The sequence below is a fragment of the Strix uralensis genome, unplaced genomic scaffold, assembly GCF_047716275.1.
Source record: "Strix uralensis isolate ZFMK-TIS-50842 unplaced genomic scaffold, bStrUra1 scaffold_220, whole genome shotgun sequence".
Classification (NCBI taxonomy): Eukaryota; Metazoa; Chordata; class Aves; order Strigiformes; family Strigidae; genus Strix; species Strix uralensis.
The window spans coordinates 63634-79232 of NW_027436829.1; the positions used below are offsets into that span (position 1 = coordinate 63634).

Here is a 15599-nt window from a genome sequence, read left to right on the forward strand (position 1 = left end):
GGCAACAGCCCCATAGCAGACACCGAGACACGGGGGTTCCACCACTTGGGGTTTAATTTGGGGGAGCCCCAGAGTGAACCGAGGCGTCCGGGCACCCCGTTTTCCCACCCGCACAGCCCCACCTCCCCCCAGGGGGGACCCAGGTGTCCGGGGGCCGCCTCACCCCTGGGGCTCGCCCAGGGGGGCCGTGGGGGTCCCGTCGCTCTCCATGAGCTCCTTGTAGTGGCGCTTGAAGAAGCCAACCTGGGGGGGGATGCAAAAGGGGGGTGTGTGAGCCTGGGGAGGGGGGTGAGGAGAGCCCACCCCCACCCCTGTGGGCGGGGCTGCCCCAGGCCCCCCCCTCACCTTGTAGAGAACCAAAGCCACCAAACCCAGCAGGACGAGCCCCCCCACGGTGCCCCCCAGGATGAGGGGCAGCGGGTTGGGGGTCTCCAGGCGCTCCACCTCCGTCTGCACCTGCGGGGGGGGCGGAGGGAGCTGGCGCAGACACCCGGGCGTCCGGGCCCCCCCCAGCGCCCCCCCAGTGCACTCCGTGCCGGCCCCCCCCCCCCCTCCCAGTGCCCCCCCGGCCCCCGTGCCCGGGCGCACCTGGAGCTGGGTCCCCCCCCGGGTGTTCCAGTAGCGCCCCCCGTCGTAGAGGAGCCGGGCCGAGCTCACCACCACCACCTTGGGCTGCCGGGTCTGGGGCGGGGGAGAGATGGGGGGCAGCCGTGGGGCACAGCGGGTCGCCGCGGCCCCCCCCCCCCCCCCCCCCCGGCCGCCCCCTTACCGGCGCCAGCCAGCCCAGGGCCAGGCTCCCCCCGAGGCTGAAGCCCAGGGCCCGGCGGGGCTCCAGCTCCTGGACCCGGCACTGCAGCTCCCGGCAGGCGGCCGCGGCGCAGTCCTGGGGGGGGGAGAGGGTCGGGGGGTGACGGGGGGCTGGGGGCACCCCCTGCCCCACACCCGGGGGGCGGCACTCACCAGCAGCGGGCGCTCCCGCAGCCGCTGGGGGTCGTGGGGGACCCCCGGGTGCTCGGCCACGACGCGGCACCGCGCCAGCTCCTGCTGGGGGCAGGCGGGGGGACCCCGGCTGTGGGAGCCCCTTTCCGGGCTGCCCCCGCCCTGGGGTCACCCCCGCTTGGGGGGAAGCAGGTGACGGGGGTTACCCCCCGTCGGGGGCAGCGGGGCGGGGGAGGCACTACCTGGTCGGGGGTCACCTCCACCTTGTCCCACAGCGGGGTCCCCCCCAGGGCCGTGGGGACCAGGAAGGTGACGTTGATGGGGAGGCCGCGCTGGCCCAAGTTCTTCACCTGCCACGGGGAGGGGCACGGTGGGGACGGGACCCCCGGCGGGACGGGGGACCCAGGTGTCTGGGATCGCGCCCCCCTCCCTCACCTCGTAGTGGTGGGTGACGGGGGCGCTGGTGGGGGCCCCCGCGCGGGTCGAGACGTTGACGTAGGTGGTGGAGTCCGGAGCGCTGGTGGGGACAAGAGGGGACGGGGTGGGGGTGCGGGGGGGACACACTGGGGACCCGTGGAGGGGCACATCGGGGACCAGGGAGCTTGGGGACTGTGGGCACGGGAGGGCACCCTGGGGACGAGGGATGGGGGCTGGTGGCACCTTGGGAACATGGGGACGGGGGCAGGTGGGGTGGCGGGTGGCCCGGGGCGGGGGCGGCATCCCCTACCTGGTGAGGACGAGGAAGACGTCGTACTTCACCGGGATCTCGGCGCGCTGCGCCTGGCTGCCCGGCGCCCCGTTGGCACTGCGGCAGAGGGGTGTCACGCGGGTCACCTCCCCCCCCCCCCACCCCGCACCCCCCCGTGCCCCTGCCCCTCACCTGCTGGCATTGGCCACCACCTCCAACACGCTCCCCAGCTCCGCGTCATGGGGCACGTCCAGGGTGACGGTGAACACGACCTGCGGGACGGGACGCCCAGGCGTCACCCCCCAGCCCACCTTATGGCGACGTCCCCAAGAGCCCGAGGGGGCTTGGGGGACACAGGGACACCAGGGACCCCCCTACCTCGGTGCCGGGGCGGAAGATGGGGTGGTTGACGAGGCAGAGGGTCCTGCGCCACGCTCCCTCCGCCGGCTCCGAGTTGCAGCGCAGGGACATGGACCTCCTGGAGGACTGAGAATGGCCCGGGGGCATCAGGGGTGGGGATGGGCGTGGGCAAGACAACCGGGGAGGGGGGGTCAGGGGATGTCTGGAGGAGGGCCGGAGGCCAGAAATGCCCCTGGGTGGGCTTGAGGACGTCTCGGAGGGGGTCTAGGAGGCTTTGGGACTTCTGGATGGTCTTTTGGACTTTTGGGGGGTCTTGGAGACTCTGAAGGATTTTGGCGGGGGGTGGTGGGTGTCGGGGTACCTGGAGCACGACGGCTTTGCGGTAGGAGAGGGCCTCGGGATGCTGCAGCTGGACGGTGGTCCCGTACGAGTCCTCTCCGCGGTTGTGGAGGGTGACGGTGACATCCACCACGCTGGTCATCCCTACCACGATGGTTTCCAGCCTGGGGGGGCACAGAGTGGGGTGGAGGGAGGTGGGGGCGACCCCGGCATCCGTGTGGGTCCCCGTGACATGAGGAATGGGAGGACCTACCCCGAGAAGTTGAAGGACATCTGGAGGTCATCGATGCAGATGTTGTCAGTGCCACAGTCCTTCTCAAAAGGTAGCTGAGGAGACACTTTGTCTGTCCAACCGTCTGTCCTTCATCCGTCCTTGTGTCCTTCCTGCCTCGCAGCCCTCTATCCACTTGTCCCTCCGTCCTTCTGTCCTTCCTCCCTTCTGTCCATGTGTCTGTCCTTCCATCTCTCCATCCCTCTCTCCTCGCTCCCTCCCATCCCTCCTTCCGTCCATCCCACCCCTCCCTCCAGCCCTCCACCACTCCTCAGCCCCTACCGTGCCCACGGCCACCATCTCCGAGTCCTCACTCAGGGCTGGCCGCAGGCCCTCGGCCACCTGGATGGGGTTCCCCGTGGCGTCATAGGTGAGGCGCAGCAACAGGGGGGTCAGCGTGTCCTGTGGGCACTCCTGCCCAGCACAGAGAGACGACCGTGTGCCCCAGGCTGGTGCTGTGGGGTGGGCCACCCCCAGACCACCCCGCCGGGGCCTTTCCCAACACCCACCGTGAAGGTGATGGCGAAGTCCTCGCACCTCTTTCCAACACCCAGTTGGAGGGTCCCGTTGCGGACGGCGGCGCTGCCACCAAAGACAGCCCGGACCACTGTCCGCCCGGGGTCCAGGGCCACCTGGTACCGGAGGGTGGTGGAGAGTTGGGTGCCTGTGAGGAAAGGGAGGGGAAGGTGGGTGCTCAGGGTCTCCAGCAGCCCCCAGGATGGCGGGAAAGGAGGAGATGGAGAGCCAGATGGACTTGGGAGGGCCTTGAGGTCATCAGGAGGTGGTTTAGGAGGCCACGTCGATTTCTGGGGGATTCGGGGACATCCGGAGGGGGTTGGGGATCTTGGGGACATCTGGAGCGGGTCTGGGAGGCCAGATGGAGATTTGGGGGGCTTGGGAGACATCTGGAGGGGCTTTGGGTGACCAGACAGACTTCCGGGAGGTCTCACCGAAGTTATCAGAGGTTTTCTTGGTGCTGAGGAAGCAGATCTGAGCCCTGGCCACTTCCCCCTTGGGCACTTCCTCCTCCTGACAGTCAAAGGCGGCCGCGGGGATCTCCTGGGGCTGGAAAGCCACCGTCACACGAACCTTGAGCAGCGGCTGGGACCTGGCGGTGACAACCGGAGAGGGCTTGGTAGTGGCCACGGCATCCTCCAAGCCATGGCAGGTCCCAGGTGGGTCCCCAAGGCGCACCTGAGCAGCAGGACCTGTCCCTGGGCGCCCACGGCCACGTCCGGCAGCCTGTCCCCTGTCAGGTCCTGGCCACTGCTGATGGCCTGGCCAAAATAGCGTGGCCCGCTGGAGAACCGGGCACCCGAGATGCGCTGGGGGAGACAGGAGCGCCGAGGGCAGGTGAGACATCCCTGGCGCCCAAGATGTTCCCAGCACCTGGGACGCCTTCAGGGGCTGGAGCAGCCTGGACATCTCCAGCAGCCAGGGTGTCCCCAGCACCAGGGACCGTCCTGTCACCCAGCAGCAGCCGTGACCCGGGACACCCTCGCCCCCAGGACCAGGGGTGGGCGGGGGTCTCACCTGGCTGTACTGGGAGGTGATGCCACCCCGCTTCCCACGGAAGATGTAGACGGCCCCCCGCTCCTCGTCCTCCAGCGGGGCCCCCACGGCCACTTCGGGCCACCGGTCCCCGTCGATGTCCCCCAGGCGCGCCAGGCTGGCCCCAAAGCGCCCCAAGGGGTGGCCGGGCTGTCCCTGCAGTGTCTGCTGGCACGGCAGCTGTCCGCCCTGGGGGGGACGAGGCTCTGGGTGCCCCCCTCTGCTGCCGCGGGCCAAGGACGGGTGGGGTTGGGGGCCCTTACCTTTGGCCTCAGGGTGCAAACGGCCACACGGCCCCCGCTGCCGGCCCCGTAGAACATGGGGGCCCCCACCAGCACCAAGTCCGCTGAGCCGTCCCCGTTGAGGTCCAGGGCGCACAGGGACGCCCCGAAGTAGGAGCCTACCTGTGGGGAGAAGCGGCCATGGGGCTGGCTGGGGGTTCCCCCTCCCTGGCACCCCTCGGTCCCTCCCCACGGCCCCACCCTTACCTGCGGCCCCGTGGCATCGGCCACGAGCTGCCAGGCATCCTGGGGGCCACGGAGGCGGAAGAGGAGGAGGCGGCCAACGTGGCGGTAGCGGGGGGCCCCCAGCGCCAACGCTCGGCTGCCCGACAGGGACAGGGACTCGGCGGCGTAGCCTGGTCACAGCGGGATCAGCGGGGACCCTCCCGGGGGTGCCAGCAGCCCCAGAGCCGTGCGGGGATTTTGATGTCCCCAGGACCTCTCGGGGGCACCAGCATCTCCAGGACCTCGTGGCAGCACCAACGTCCCCAGGAAGCTTGTGGGGACGCTGATGTCCCCAGGACCTCCCCACGACCCCTCTGAGGGTGCTGACGTGTCCCTCTCCGGAGGACACCACCATCCCCAGGTCCCTCACGGGGGACACCACCATCCCCGGGACCCTGGCGGGGACCCGTCCATCCCCGTCCCGGGCAGCCCTTACCCAAGTAGGCGTCGTTCATGTCCCCGGCGTCTCGGGACACGTTGACAAAGGTGGTCTCCCCATCTCTGTCGTAGACAAAGACCCCTCCAGACCAGTCATAGGCACCCACTGCTCCCAGTACGGGCCCCTCCTGCGCCAGTAAAGCCAGGGAGGGGAACAGTGGTGGTGGGGGAGGAGTCAGTCCTGCCACAGGGACACCCCATGGGCATGGGGATGGTCTGGGGTGGCCAGGGGACACTTACCGGGGTGAGCAGGGCACTGAAGCCCTCCTGGGCCATCTCCAGCTGGAAGGAGCTGCTGTGGGCAGACTGGGTGCCTGGGGGAAGGCAGGGGTGAGCGGGGGCCATCAACTGCCCCCCTTGGCCACCCTCCAGCCCCTCCCCAGGTCCTCAGTACCCTCGATGGCAAAGATCTTTTCCTGCAGCTGGTTCTGGATGCCCTGCAAGGCATCAAAGTTGTCCACCTGGAAGACGTGGTCCTTGCTGGGTTTGGAGGCGATGGTGTGGAGCTCTTCTTCAGCATCTGGGTCCACAAAGGCGCTGCCCACCTGTGGTTGGAGCAGGAGGGACAGATGGAGGGACAGAGAGGTTTGGGGAGGGAAGGAAGGATGGAGGATGGGTGTTTGGAGAGGGAGGGGTGGACGGAGATGAATAGAATGGATGGAGATGGTTGGATCTGGATGGATGGGTGGATGGATGGAGATGTTTGGGCATGGGTGGATGGGTGGCCATGTCTGGAGATGTCTGGAGATGGACAGAGGTGCTTGTAGATGGATGGATGTCTGGGGATGTTAGGAGATGGACGGCCACGTTTAAAAAGGAATAGTTGAATGGATGGAGGCGTTTGCAGACAGATGGCCGGATGGACGGATGAGTTTGGGATGGATAGTTGCTTGGGGGTGGATGGCTCTGGACATGCAGGTCCCTCACCCCAATGGCGTAGCGGGTGACCCCCATTTTGATGGCCAAAGGGATGACTTGTGAGTACTCCAGTTTGTCGTCATACTTCCTCCCATCCGTGATCACAATGAGGATCTTGTTGACATCGTCTCGAGCCCCTTTGCTGGGGACGAACATCTCCGTCCTGCGTCGGGGAAGCATGAGGGTCGCTCTTAACGCCATGGCAGGCGGGAGGGGGGTCACAGGTGGTTGAGGTGGCTGGAGATGGGACTCACAAGACTTTCCAGATGGCGGTGGCAGTGCGGGTGGAGCGCCGGATCTGCTGCACCTGATTCAGCAGCGCGATGGGGTTACGGGACCTCCGGAAGGTGTTGAAGTCAAAGTGGTTCAAGACGACATCGGAGAACTGGGTGAGAGCAAACTGGGGGGGGGGGGGGGGGGGGGGGGATGGCAGGGGTGGGACAATGTGGGGACACAACTGCTGCAGCAGCAGCCACCCAAAATGCCACCCTGCTTACAAGAGGGAAGAGCAGCCCAAAACATCACCCATTGCAAGAAGCCACATGCAAAGTCAACAGAGACAACCCCCTGAAACGACACCCCTCCGCCAACAGCCATTGGGGGGGTCACTGCTGGTGCCTGGGCCGGTGGTACCTGCGTGTCAGTGCCCTTGAAGCGCTTCATCACCTCCGCGATGAAGGTCTTCATCGTCAAGAAGTCCTGGCGCTCGATGCTGCCCGAGCCGTCGATGAGGAGCAGCACATCCGAGGACCTCTTGGGACACTCTGGGGGGCGGGGGCACGGAGATGTCCCCATGGTCGACTGGGCCAGGATGTCCCCAGCACACCCCTCCGCTGGTGACCCCCATACCTTGTTGGACAACTGGGAGGCGCTGGAGCTGCTGGAGGTCGGTGTCGAGGAGGACGCAGAAGCCGTTGAGGTGGACGTTCTCCCCGCAGGTTTGGGGCACCGTGGGGCCGCATGCCTGGGTTGGGGGTGGACCCCAAAATCAGCAGAGCCCAGGATGGAAGGCCATACCCAGGACACCACCAGGGGTGGCCACATTTTGGGGGGGCAATCCCCTTGATCTCACCCCAGAAAGACCAATTTTGGGTGCCATTTCCTTGATATCACCCAGACGAGCCAATTTTGGGGAGCAACCTCCTTGACGTCCCCCCAGAATGCTCAAATTTGGGCACAATCTCCATGATTTCACCCCGGGCCAGCCGATTTCAAGGTGCAATCCCCCCCATTGCCTAGATCAGCCCAATTTCAGGGCAAACCCCACCACCCCCCCAACCCTCACCCAAGCCCCCCACCATACTCACCAGGGCCCTGGTGCCCCCAACAGCCAGCGCTAACCCCAGGGATGTGTTGACGGCCCCCGGGGGTTCTAGGGAGAGATAGGCGAGACCATCCTCCTCCTCCTCAGGGACCCAGGGGGTTGGTTTTGGCGGGGGCGGGGCAGGGGGGGAGCTTACCAGTGACGGGGACCTCCTGGCACTTCCCCGAGCGGTGCCGGCACAGGTAAATCGTCCCCATTTTGTTGACGGCGCCGTGTTGCAAAGGGGCGCCCACAAGGACCCTGTCCGCGTGGGGGAAAGGGAGTGGGGGGAGGTTTTGGGGGGTCCCCCTCCCCAACCCTGGGGTGTGCCCCTCCCCACCTTACCCGCCATCGTCGATGGTGCCGAATTGGGCCACGGTCTGCCCGAAAGCCCCCCTGGCGTCACCATGAAAGACCATCACGGTCTCTACGTCCACCCGAGACGCGCAGGTGGAGGTCAGCGCTGCGGGAGGGGCAGAGTGGACCCAGGCAGCCGGGTGCCACCCCACACCCCCCCGGGGGGGGACCCGGGCATCTGGGTGCCACCCCACACCCCCCCGGGGGGGACCCAGGTGTCCGGGTACCCACCTGCCCCCAGGCAGACGAGCAGAGCCCAGGTCTCCATGTCGCGTCAGGAGCCGGGAGGGGATGACGGGAGCGGGGGCCAAAGCAGAAGTTGGGGGTGTGGGGCGGGAGGGGAAGGAAGCGGGTGGGGGGAGTGGGGGAGCGCGACAGGAATTTGGGAGGAAAAAGATAAAAAATGGGAGGAGAAAGGGAGAGATCGTGAAATGGGAGAGGAAAGGGCAAAGGAGGAGAAAGGATGGGAGAGGAAAGATAGGTGGGGCACAGCCGCACAGCGCACAGCTGGACGGGGTACAGCCGGACGGTGCACAGCTGGACAGGGTACAGCCGCAGGGTGGGGGTCACCTGGTGCTGGAGTGGGCTGGCTGAGGGTCACCCCCATTTTGGCATGTTGTCCCCGCCCCCACCTGCTTTCACAACCCTACCAGCTGCCACTGGCCCCTTGCACAATGGTGGTGGCTTCAAGGTGACGTCAACTTCCCATCCCTGTCCCCGACAGGGACACCAGTCTGTCCCCCACCCCGGAAGGAGACGCCATCTGGGCCCCACAACCACCTTCCTGTGGTGACAGCGCTTCCCCGGACTGTGGGGGTGAGCAGGGGGGCAGGGTGGGATGAGTCAGGCAGGGATGTCCGTCTGTCCATCTGTCCACCTCCAAACTTCTCTGCCTGTGCATCTGTCGGTGCTCAAACATCTCCATCCATCCGTCCATCCATCCATCCATCCATCCATCTGTCCATCCGTCCATCCATCCGTCCGTTCATCCATCCATCCATCCATCCATCCATCCGTCCATCCATCCATCCATCTATCCATCCATCCATCCGTCCGTCCGTCCATCCGTCCGTCCATCCGTCCGTCCGTCCATCCATCCATCCATCCATCCGTCCATCCATCCATCTATCCATCCATCCATCCATCCGTCCATCCATCCATCCATCCATCCATCCATCACCAAACGTCTCCATCCACCCACCCACACCATCTCCATCTATACGCCCATCCACTCACCCCAAAACATCTCCACATCTCCCTCCCTTCATCCATCCCTTCCTCCCCCTCCTCACAGACCGCAGCCAGCAGTCCCCCCCATGGGGCACCTCCAGCCCTCTGGTCCACCAAGGGTCACCGGTGGGTGGGGACAAGGCACAGGGCAGGCTGTCACCAGATGCTGCTTTGGAGGAACCACCGCTTGGTGACTCACAGCCACCAGACAACCGCTCACTCCGTCTTCCCACAGGCGTTTCTCAACCCTCTGCCTTGACACCCACCCAAAACCCCCTGGTGACCCATAGCCGGTGGCCAACATCCCTCCCCACCCTTCAGTCAGCGCTGAGTAACCAATCAGCTGTGCCATGGCTGCCCCACCTTTTGGGGCTTTTCTGGGTCTTCCTCCGCTGGCCCCATCTGGGTCCTTCATGGCTGACCCACACGTGGTGGAGAGGAGGCTTCCTGAAGAAGACATGGAGGTGCTGGGGACCGTGGCAGGATGAATCCCTTGAGGTGACACGGGGTGTCATGGGGTGAGTTTGGGGACAGAATTTGCGTGATGGGGTTGGGTCAAGCACTGGAGAGGGGAGGGGGGGCAGGACATGGCCACATCTGCAAGGGTCGGTGTGGGATGGTGGCCATGAGCCATCTGGCACCACAGGGACGTGGCCACATCCCAGGGTGACACCACAACGGTGGCCACCAACCGTTCAGCACCACGGGGACATCACCATGTCCGAGGGTGCCACCATGATGATGGTTATATGGTCTATAGGGCCGCCCTACAAGCGCTATAGGGTCTGTGCAGCCCCTCCACACCCCCAGAGGGTCTATAGGGCCGCCCTACAAGTGCTATAGGGTCTGTGCAGCCCCTCCACGCCCCCAGAGGGTCTATAGGGCCGCCCTACAAGTGCTATAGGGTCTGTGCTGCCCCTCCACATCCCCAGAGGGTCTATAGGGCCGCCCTACAAGTGCTATAGGGTCTGTGCAGCCCCTCCACACCCCCCGAGGGTCTATAGGGCCGCCCTACAAGCGCTATAGGGTCTGTGCAGCCCCTCCACACCCCCAGAGGGTCTATAGGGCCGCCCTACAAGCGCTATAGGGTCTGTGCAGCCCCTCCACACCCCCAGAGGGTCTATAGGGCCGCCCTACAAGCGCTATAGGGTCTGTGCAGCCCCTCCACACCCCCAGAGGGTCTATAGGGCCGCCCTACAAGTGCTATAGGGTCTGTGCAGCCCCTCCACACCCCCAGAGGGTCTATAGGGCCGCCCTACAAGTGCTATAGGGTCTGTGCAGCCCCTCCACACCCCCCGAGGGTCTATAGGGCCGCCCTACAAGCGCTATAGGGTCTGTGCAGCCCCTCCACACCCCCAGAGGGTCTATAGGGCCGCCCTACAAGCGCTATAGGGTCTGTGCAGCCCCTCCACACCCCCAGAGGGTCTATAGGGCCGCCCTACAAGCGCTATAGGGTCTGTGCAGCCCCTCCACACCCCCAGAGGGTCTATAGGGCCGCCCTACAAGCGCTATAGGGTCTGTGCTGCCCCTCCACGCCCCCAGAGGGTCTATAGGGCCGCCCTACAAGTGCTATAGGGTCTGTGCAGCCCCTCCGCGCCCCCAGAGGGTCTATAGGGCCGCCCTACAAGTGCTATAGGGTCTGTGCAGCCCCTCCACACCCCCAGAGGGTCTATAGGGCCGCCCTACAAGCGCTATAGGGTCTGTGCAGCCCCTCCACACCCCCAGAGGGTCTATAGGGCCGCCCTACAAGCGCTATAGGGTCTGTGCAGCCCCTCCACACCCCCAGAGGGTCTATAGGGCCGCCCTACAAGCGCTATAGGGTCTGTGCTGCCCCTCCACGCCCCCAGAGGGTCTATAGGGCCGCCCTACAAGTGCTATAGGGTCTGTGCAGCCCCTCCGCGCCCCCAGAGGGTCTATAGGGCCGCCCTACAAGTGCTATAGGGTCTGTGCAGCCCCTCCACACCCCCAGAGGGTCTATAGGGCCGCCCTACAAGCGCTATAGGGCCCTCTGGCCACGCCCAGTCCCCTCCAGTGCCTCCCAGTACCCTCCCACCGGTCACGCCTCCCTCCCCGCCCCGCCCCGAGGGAAGGGGCTGGGATTATGCAAACCAAAGCCCGACGTCACCCCGTCCCCCCGCGTGGGGGTGTCGCTGTTACCCAGCGGCTCTTGCGGCGGACGGGGAGGGGACGGGTGTCCCCGGCCGCCTGGGTCCCACCTCCCCCCGCCCCCCCCCCCCAGCACCATGGCAGCGCTGGGGGCCCTGGCGCTGGCCCGCTGGCCCCGGTTGGTGGCCGCCGGCCGCCCCCTGCACGTTGGGCCGCGGTCCTGGGCCGGCCACAACCGCTGGTCCAAGGTGAAGAACGTCAAGGGCCCGCGCGACGCCGCCCGCAGCCGCCTCTTCCAGCGCCTCGGCATGATGCTGCGAACCGCTGCCCGCGGTAGGGACCCCCCGGGGCCCCTCCCCACCCAGATCCCCCTCGGCGGGCCCGAGGGTGGGGGGACCCCGTCGGGTCTCTGGGGCTGGGGGGACCCCGTCGGGTCCTCTCTGGGGCTGGGGGGTCCCGTCGGGTCTCTGGGGCTGGGGGGACCCCGTCGGGTCCTCTGGGGCTGGGGGGACCCCGTCAGATCCTCTAGGGCTGGGGGGACCCCGTAGCGTCCTCTGGGGCTGGTGGGACCCCATCGGGTCCTCCACGTCTGCTGGGATCCCAGCAGGTCTTCTCAGATCTCCCCCACTCTGGATCCTTGGGGGGGGTGTCTCATCCCTGATGCTCCTGCAGATCCCCTCCCCCAGGATCCTAGAGGTCCCTCAGCCCCCACAGATCTCCCCCAGGATCTCTCTACCCCACAGATCCCCCCAGGTTCTCTTGGGGTCCTCCAGGATCCTAAATGTCCTTCCACCCCACACACCCTCCCAGCTCCCCCAGGATCTCCCTGTCCCACAGACACCCCCCCCTCAGATCCTGGGGGATTTGGGGAGGGTCTCCCCAGCCACCCCCCCGCCAATACCAGCCCACCCCCCTCTCCCCACAGAGGGGGGCCCGGACCCAGCGCTCAATGCCCAGTTGGCCAACGTGGTGGAGCAGTGCCGGGCAAAGAACATGCCCAAGGCCTCCATCGAGGCGGCCATCCACGGCGCGGTAGGTCCCGGGAGATTCTGGGGGGGGGGGGGGGGGGAAACACGTGAGGATCGAGCCCTCCAAGTTGAGGGGGATCCCTGAGCCCTCCCCTGCCCCAGGAGAGATCAGCAGCAGCGTCCCGGCTGCTCTACGAAGCCCGTGGCCCCGGTGGCTCAGCTCTTCTCCTGGAGGTCCTCACCGACAACCCCAGGCGGAGCCAGCACGATGTCCGGCTCATCCTCACCCGCCACGGGTCAGTCTGAGCGGGACCCAGGCGCCCGGGGCCAGCGACCCAGGCGTCCGGGGCTGAGCCGGCTGCGGGTGCCCGCAGGGGAACGATGGCCGAGGGGGCACGACACAGCTTCGAGCAGAAGGGGGTGGTGCGCGTGGGGCCACGGGACCTTCAGGGCCACCCCGTCTCTCTGGAGGCGGCGCTGGAGGCAGCGCTGGAGGCCGGGGCCCAGGACGTCTGTCTGGATGAGGACGAGGAGGAGGAAGAGGAGCCGACACTGAAGGTGGGTGAGGAGGGCAGCGCGTGCGGGGTTTGGCTGTTGTCAGAGCAACAGGGTGGTCCTCTTGGTGCCCTGACTGCTCTTGGCCGTTCCCTGGCCACTGTTGGCCATTTCTGACCATCCAGGACCATCCTGGATCACCGCTGGTTGTCCCCAACCGCTCTCGGTTGCTTCCTGACAGCTCCTGGCCATTCCTTCCCCACTGAGGACCATCCCTGACCACCACTGGTTGTCCCCAGCACTCTTGACTGTCCCCAACCGCCCCTTGGCCATCCCTGACTGCCCTTGGATGCTGTTGACCGCCCATGGCCATTCCTTGACCGTCCCCCACCTCCCATGGCTGTTCCTTGACCATCCCAAACAGCCACTGGCTGGCCATGGACTGTCCCCGACCGCCCTTGGCCGTTCCTTGACCATCCCCAACTGCTGTTGACCACTCCCCACAGTTCATCTGCGAGACCTCCACCCTGCGGACTGTGCGGGAGCATCTGGAGGCCTCGGGGCTGCGCCCGCTCTCAGCCGCCATCGAGTACTTGCCCCGGGACCGGGTGGCGCTGCCGGAGGGGACACGGGAGCAAGTGGAACGGCTCCTCCAGGCCCTCAGCGACTGCCCTGACGTCATCCACCTCTACCACAACATCCAATAGGAGCCGGGGGGAGGGGAGCGTGACCCCAACAATTGGGGGTCGCGTCCCCCTCCCTGTATCTTGTCCCCATCCCCGTGATGACAATAAAACGTGCTTTGACCATGTGTTGACCATGGTCCCACCTCCACAGGTGACCACCACCCCCACGAGCTTCATTAGCATGGCCCTGCCCACCCCTTCTCTGGCCCCACCCCCTCCAGGCAGAGGGGCGTGGCCAAGGGGAGGGCTGGGAGAGCCCAGGTGACTGGGGGGAGGTCCCAGCCCCATATCCAGGTGGTGCGCCCCCCCCCAACAAACATGGCAGCAGCAGAAGGTGGGGTCGTTTATTGGGGTACGGGGTGGGGGGTCACTCATCGGAGCCGGCCGGGCTGCCGAGGAAGATGTCAGCGTAGGTGAAGGCTGGGGTGGCCCCTTCCTCCTCCTCCTCCTCCTCTTCATCATCCTCATCATCGTCGTCATCATCTTCCTCCTCCTCCTCGTCTTCCTCCTCCTCCTCAGGGTGGAGGAAGGCCCCGGCCTCGCCCTGGAGCAGCCGGCGGACAGTGGGGTGGGTGAGGCCAAAGAAGTCAGCGCCGGCACCGGGGGCCGGTGGCATCACCCGGGGCCGCCCCCCCGCCTCCCCCAGGGCCTGGAGGAGCCGGCCATGGCAGACGTCGGGCGTGGGGCCCACCAGCACCCTCCCGGGATCGTCCTCGCACACGATCTCGCAGCGGGGACCGGCCACGATCCGGCAAGTGTACAGGCAGCGGCGGGCCGGCCGGCGGGTGCTGGCGAAGAGGCGGGTGCTATGGAAGCCCAGGGGCAAGATGGCCCCCGGGCCCATGCTGCCGACACCCAGGCTGTGCACTGTCAGAGGCCCCAAAGCCAAGGGCAGGGTCAACGCCCCACTGCGCCGGCGGGGGGGTGGCCTCAAGATGGCTGCCGGTGGCCCAGCTGGGCTGGAGGTGTCCTCAGGTGGTCTCAAGATGGCCGCCGGCAGCATGTCCAGCTTGGAGCCACCTCTTGGCCCATTGGGCCTCAAATCATCTCTTGAGCCATCCCGCAGCCCTGCTGGCCTCAACCCATCTCTTGACTCATCCCTTGGGCCGTCTCTTGGCCCCGCTGTCCTTGAACTGTCTCTTGGCCCATCTCTCGGCCCGTTGGACCTTGACCCGTCTCCTGGACCGTCTCTTGGTCCATCTCTTGAGCCAGTTGGCCTCACCCCATCTCTTGACCCAACCGGCCTTGAGCCAGCTGGCCTTGACTCATCTCTTGACCCAACTGGCCTTGACCCATCCCTTGAGCCAGTTGGTCTTGACTCATCTCTTGGTCCATCTCTTGGCCCAGCTGGCCTCGACTCATCTCTTGGCCCATCTCTCGCTCCAGTTGACCGCGCTCCATCCCTTAGTCCATCTCTTGACCCAGTTGGCCTCGACCCATCTCTTGCTCCAGCTGACCGCACGCCATCTTTCCCTCCATCTCTTGACCCGTCAGCCCGGGACCCACCGCGGCGAGGCCGGCGGCCAGCGACCTCACCGGGGACCTCCTCGGGGCCGGCCATGGCCCGGAGTTGGAGGAGCCGGGTGAGGAGGAAGCGGCGCTCGTCTCGTGCCTGTAGGCACTTGGCCTCCAGCCGGGCCACCTCGTCGCAGAGGGCCCCGTTCTCGAAGACCAGCGCCCGCGCCGCCCGCCGCAGCCGGCTGTACTTCAGGCGGTACCGCTCCGCCGGGCGCTGCCGCGGCCCCTTCGGCATCCTGCCTGCCCAATTAACCCCAACGATTAATTAATTCATTAATTAGTCAGCCACACTCGGGTCTCGCAGTGGGTTCGGCCGGCGAGTAATTAACCGCAGCCCTCCTCCGCTGCCACGCTGATTGCAATTATTGCGACGGGTTTAAGAATTGCAACGGATGCCTTGAATTAATTGCAATTAATTCAACGGGTTGCAATTAACGCAACGGATCGATGCAGCAAATTCCAGTTACTGGAGCTTCAGGCTCGCGACGGACGCCGATTAATGCGACGGGTTGCAATTAATGAGATGGGTCGACGCAGCACCGATTGCAATGAACTGCAATTATCGCGGTGGGCTGCAATTAACGCCAGGAATTGTCATTCTTGCGATAAACGGCAATTAACGAGCCGGACTGCAATTAGCGCCGCCATCGCCATTAACACAACCGCGGTTATTATTAAGCTGATCGCCGCTGGTTTTAATCGCGAACCCCTGCGACGGCACCAGCCGCAGCCATTAATTGCGACGCTAATTGCCCGGCTGCTTCGCTGCCCGCCTCCCCCACCCCCCAGCCGCTCGAATTGGGGTGAAATCCGGCAATTTGAGGGGCGCCGGTGCAGGGACTCACCCAGGCGTCCGGGAAGGAGGAAGAGGAAGTGGAGGGGCAGGACAGGAAGAGGAAGAGGAGGGGGGAGGGAGGAAACCCCGC

The 15599-nt window shown here is 66.0% G+C and overlaps 3 protein-coding genes across 5 annotated transcripts; 1 reads left to right on the forward strand and 2 right to left on the reverse strand.

Moving 5' to 3' along the window:
- Positions 1 to 36: 36 nt before the first annotated feature.
- LOC141938624 (integrin alpha-X-like) lies at positions 37 to 8337 on the reverse strand. Of its 3 annotated transcripts, none has more exons than XM_074857526.1 (30): positions 7902 to 8337; positions 7659 to 7776; positions 7471 to 7574; positions 7318 to 7382; positions 6860 to 6974; positions 6644 to 6774; positions 6265 to 6410; positions 6020 to 6173; positions 5487 to 5637; positions 5333 to 5406; positions 5091 to 5220; positions 4637 to 4785; positions 4412 to 4552; positions 4131 to 4337; positions 3792 to 3922; positions 3548 to 3705; positions 3107 to 3261; positions 2880 to 3011; positions 2580 to 2653; positions 2349 to 2490; positions 2006 to 2113; positions 1820 to 1899; positions 1667 to 1744; positions 1375 to 1456; positions 1182 to 1289; positions 961 to 1041; positions 770 to 883; positions 589 to 681; positions 346 to 456; positions 37 to 243 (listed from the first exon to the last, which is right to left on the reverse strand). In XM_074857526.1, exons 1-30 carry the CDS (start codon positions 7936 to 7938, stop codon positions 160 to 162), a joined length of 3453 nt encoding a protein of 1150 aa, XP_074713627.1. In that variant the 5' UTR covers positions 7939 to 8337; the 3' UTR covers positions 37 to 159. The 3 variants fall into 3 exon arrangements, with proteins under 3 accessions (XP_074713627.1, XP_074713626.1, XP_074713628.1); XM_074857525.1 differs by having other exon boundaries at positions 961 to 1044; XM_074857527.1 differs by lacking the exons at positions 37 to 243; positions 346 to 456; positions 589 to 681; ... (1 more) ...; positions 961 to 1041; positions 1375 to 1456 and having other exon boundaries at positions 7902 to 8335.
- Positions 8338 to 10840: 2503 nt separating this feature from the next.
- Positions 10841 to 13303, forward strand: TACO1 (translational activator of cytochrome c oxidase I). The gene is made up of 5 exons (XM_074857549.1): positions 10841 to 11339; positions 11932 to 12038; positions 12137 to 12270; positions 12349 to 12532; positions 12976 to 13303. The coding sequence occupies exons 1-5, from the start codon at positions 11144 to 11146 to the stop codon at positions 13174 to 13176; spliced, it is 822 nt and encodes a 273-aa protein (XP_074713650.1). The 5' UTR covers positions 10841 to 11143; the 3' UTR covers positions 13177 to 13303.
- Positions 13304 to 13485: 182 nt separating this feature from the next.
- On the reverse strand, positions 13486 to 15537 carry LOC141938630 (transforming growth factor beta regulator 1-like). The gene is made up of 2 exons (XM_074857536.1): positions 15519 to 15537; positions 13486 to 14913 (listed from the first exon to the last, which is right to left on the reverse strand). Exon 2 carries the CDS (start codon positions 14906 to 14908, stop codon positions 13523 to 13525), a length of 1386 nt encoding a protein of 461 aa, XP_074713637.1. The 5' UTR covers positions 14909 to 14913; positions 15519 to 15537; the 3' UTR covers positions 13486 to 13522.
- Between the last annotated feature and the right edge of the window lie 62 nt (positions 15538 to 15599).

Bases quoted from the DNA above. Each gene is read 5' to 3' on its own strand.
- LOC141938624 (XM_074857525.1), bottom strand. From the start codon at position 7,938: ATGGAGACCTGGGCTCTGCTCGTCTGCCTGGGGGCAG. The intron at 1,045-1,181 runs GTAGTGCCTCCC...GCCTGCCCCCAG, and splicing joins TGGAGGTGACCCCCGACCAG to CAGGAGCTGGCGCGGTGCCG. The intron at 457-588 runs GTGCGCCCGGGC...CCCCCCCCGCAG, and splicing joins GGGGGGGGACCCAGCTCCAG to GTGCAGACGGAGGTGGAGCG.
- TACO1 (XM_074857549.1), top strand. From the start codon at position 11,144: ATGGCAGCGCTGGGGGCCCTGGCGCTGGCCCGCTGGCCCCGGTTGGTG. The intron at 11,340-11,931 runs GTAGGGACCCCC...CTCTCCCCACAG, and splicing joins GCTGCGAACCGCTGCCCGCG to AGGGGGGCCCGGACCCAGCG. The intron at 12,039-12,136 runs GTAGGTCCCGGG...CCCCTGCCCCAG, and splicing joins AGGCGGCCATCCACGGCGCG to GAGAGATCAGCAGCAGCGTC.
- LOC141938630 (XM_074857536.1), bottom strand. From the start codon at position 14,908: ATGCCGAAGGGGCCGCGGCAGCGCCCGGCGGAGCGGTACCGCCTGAAG.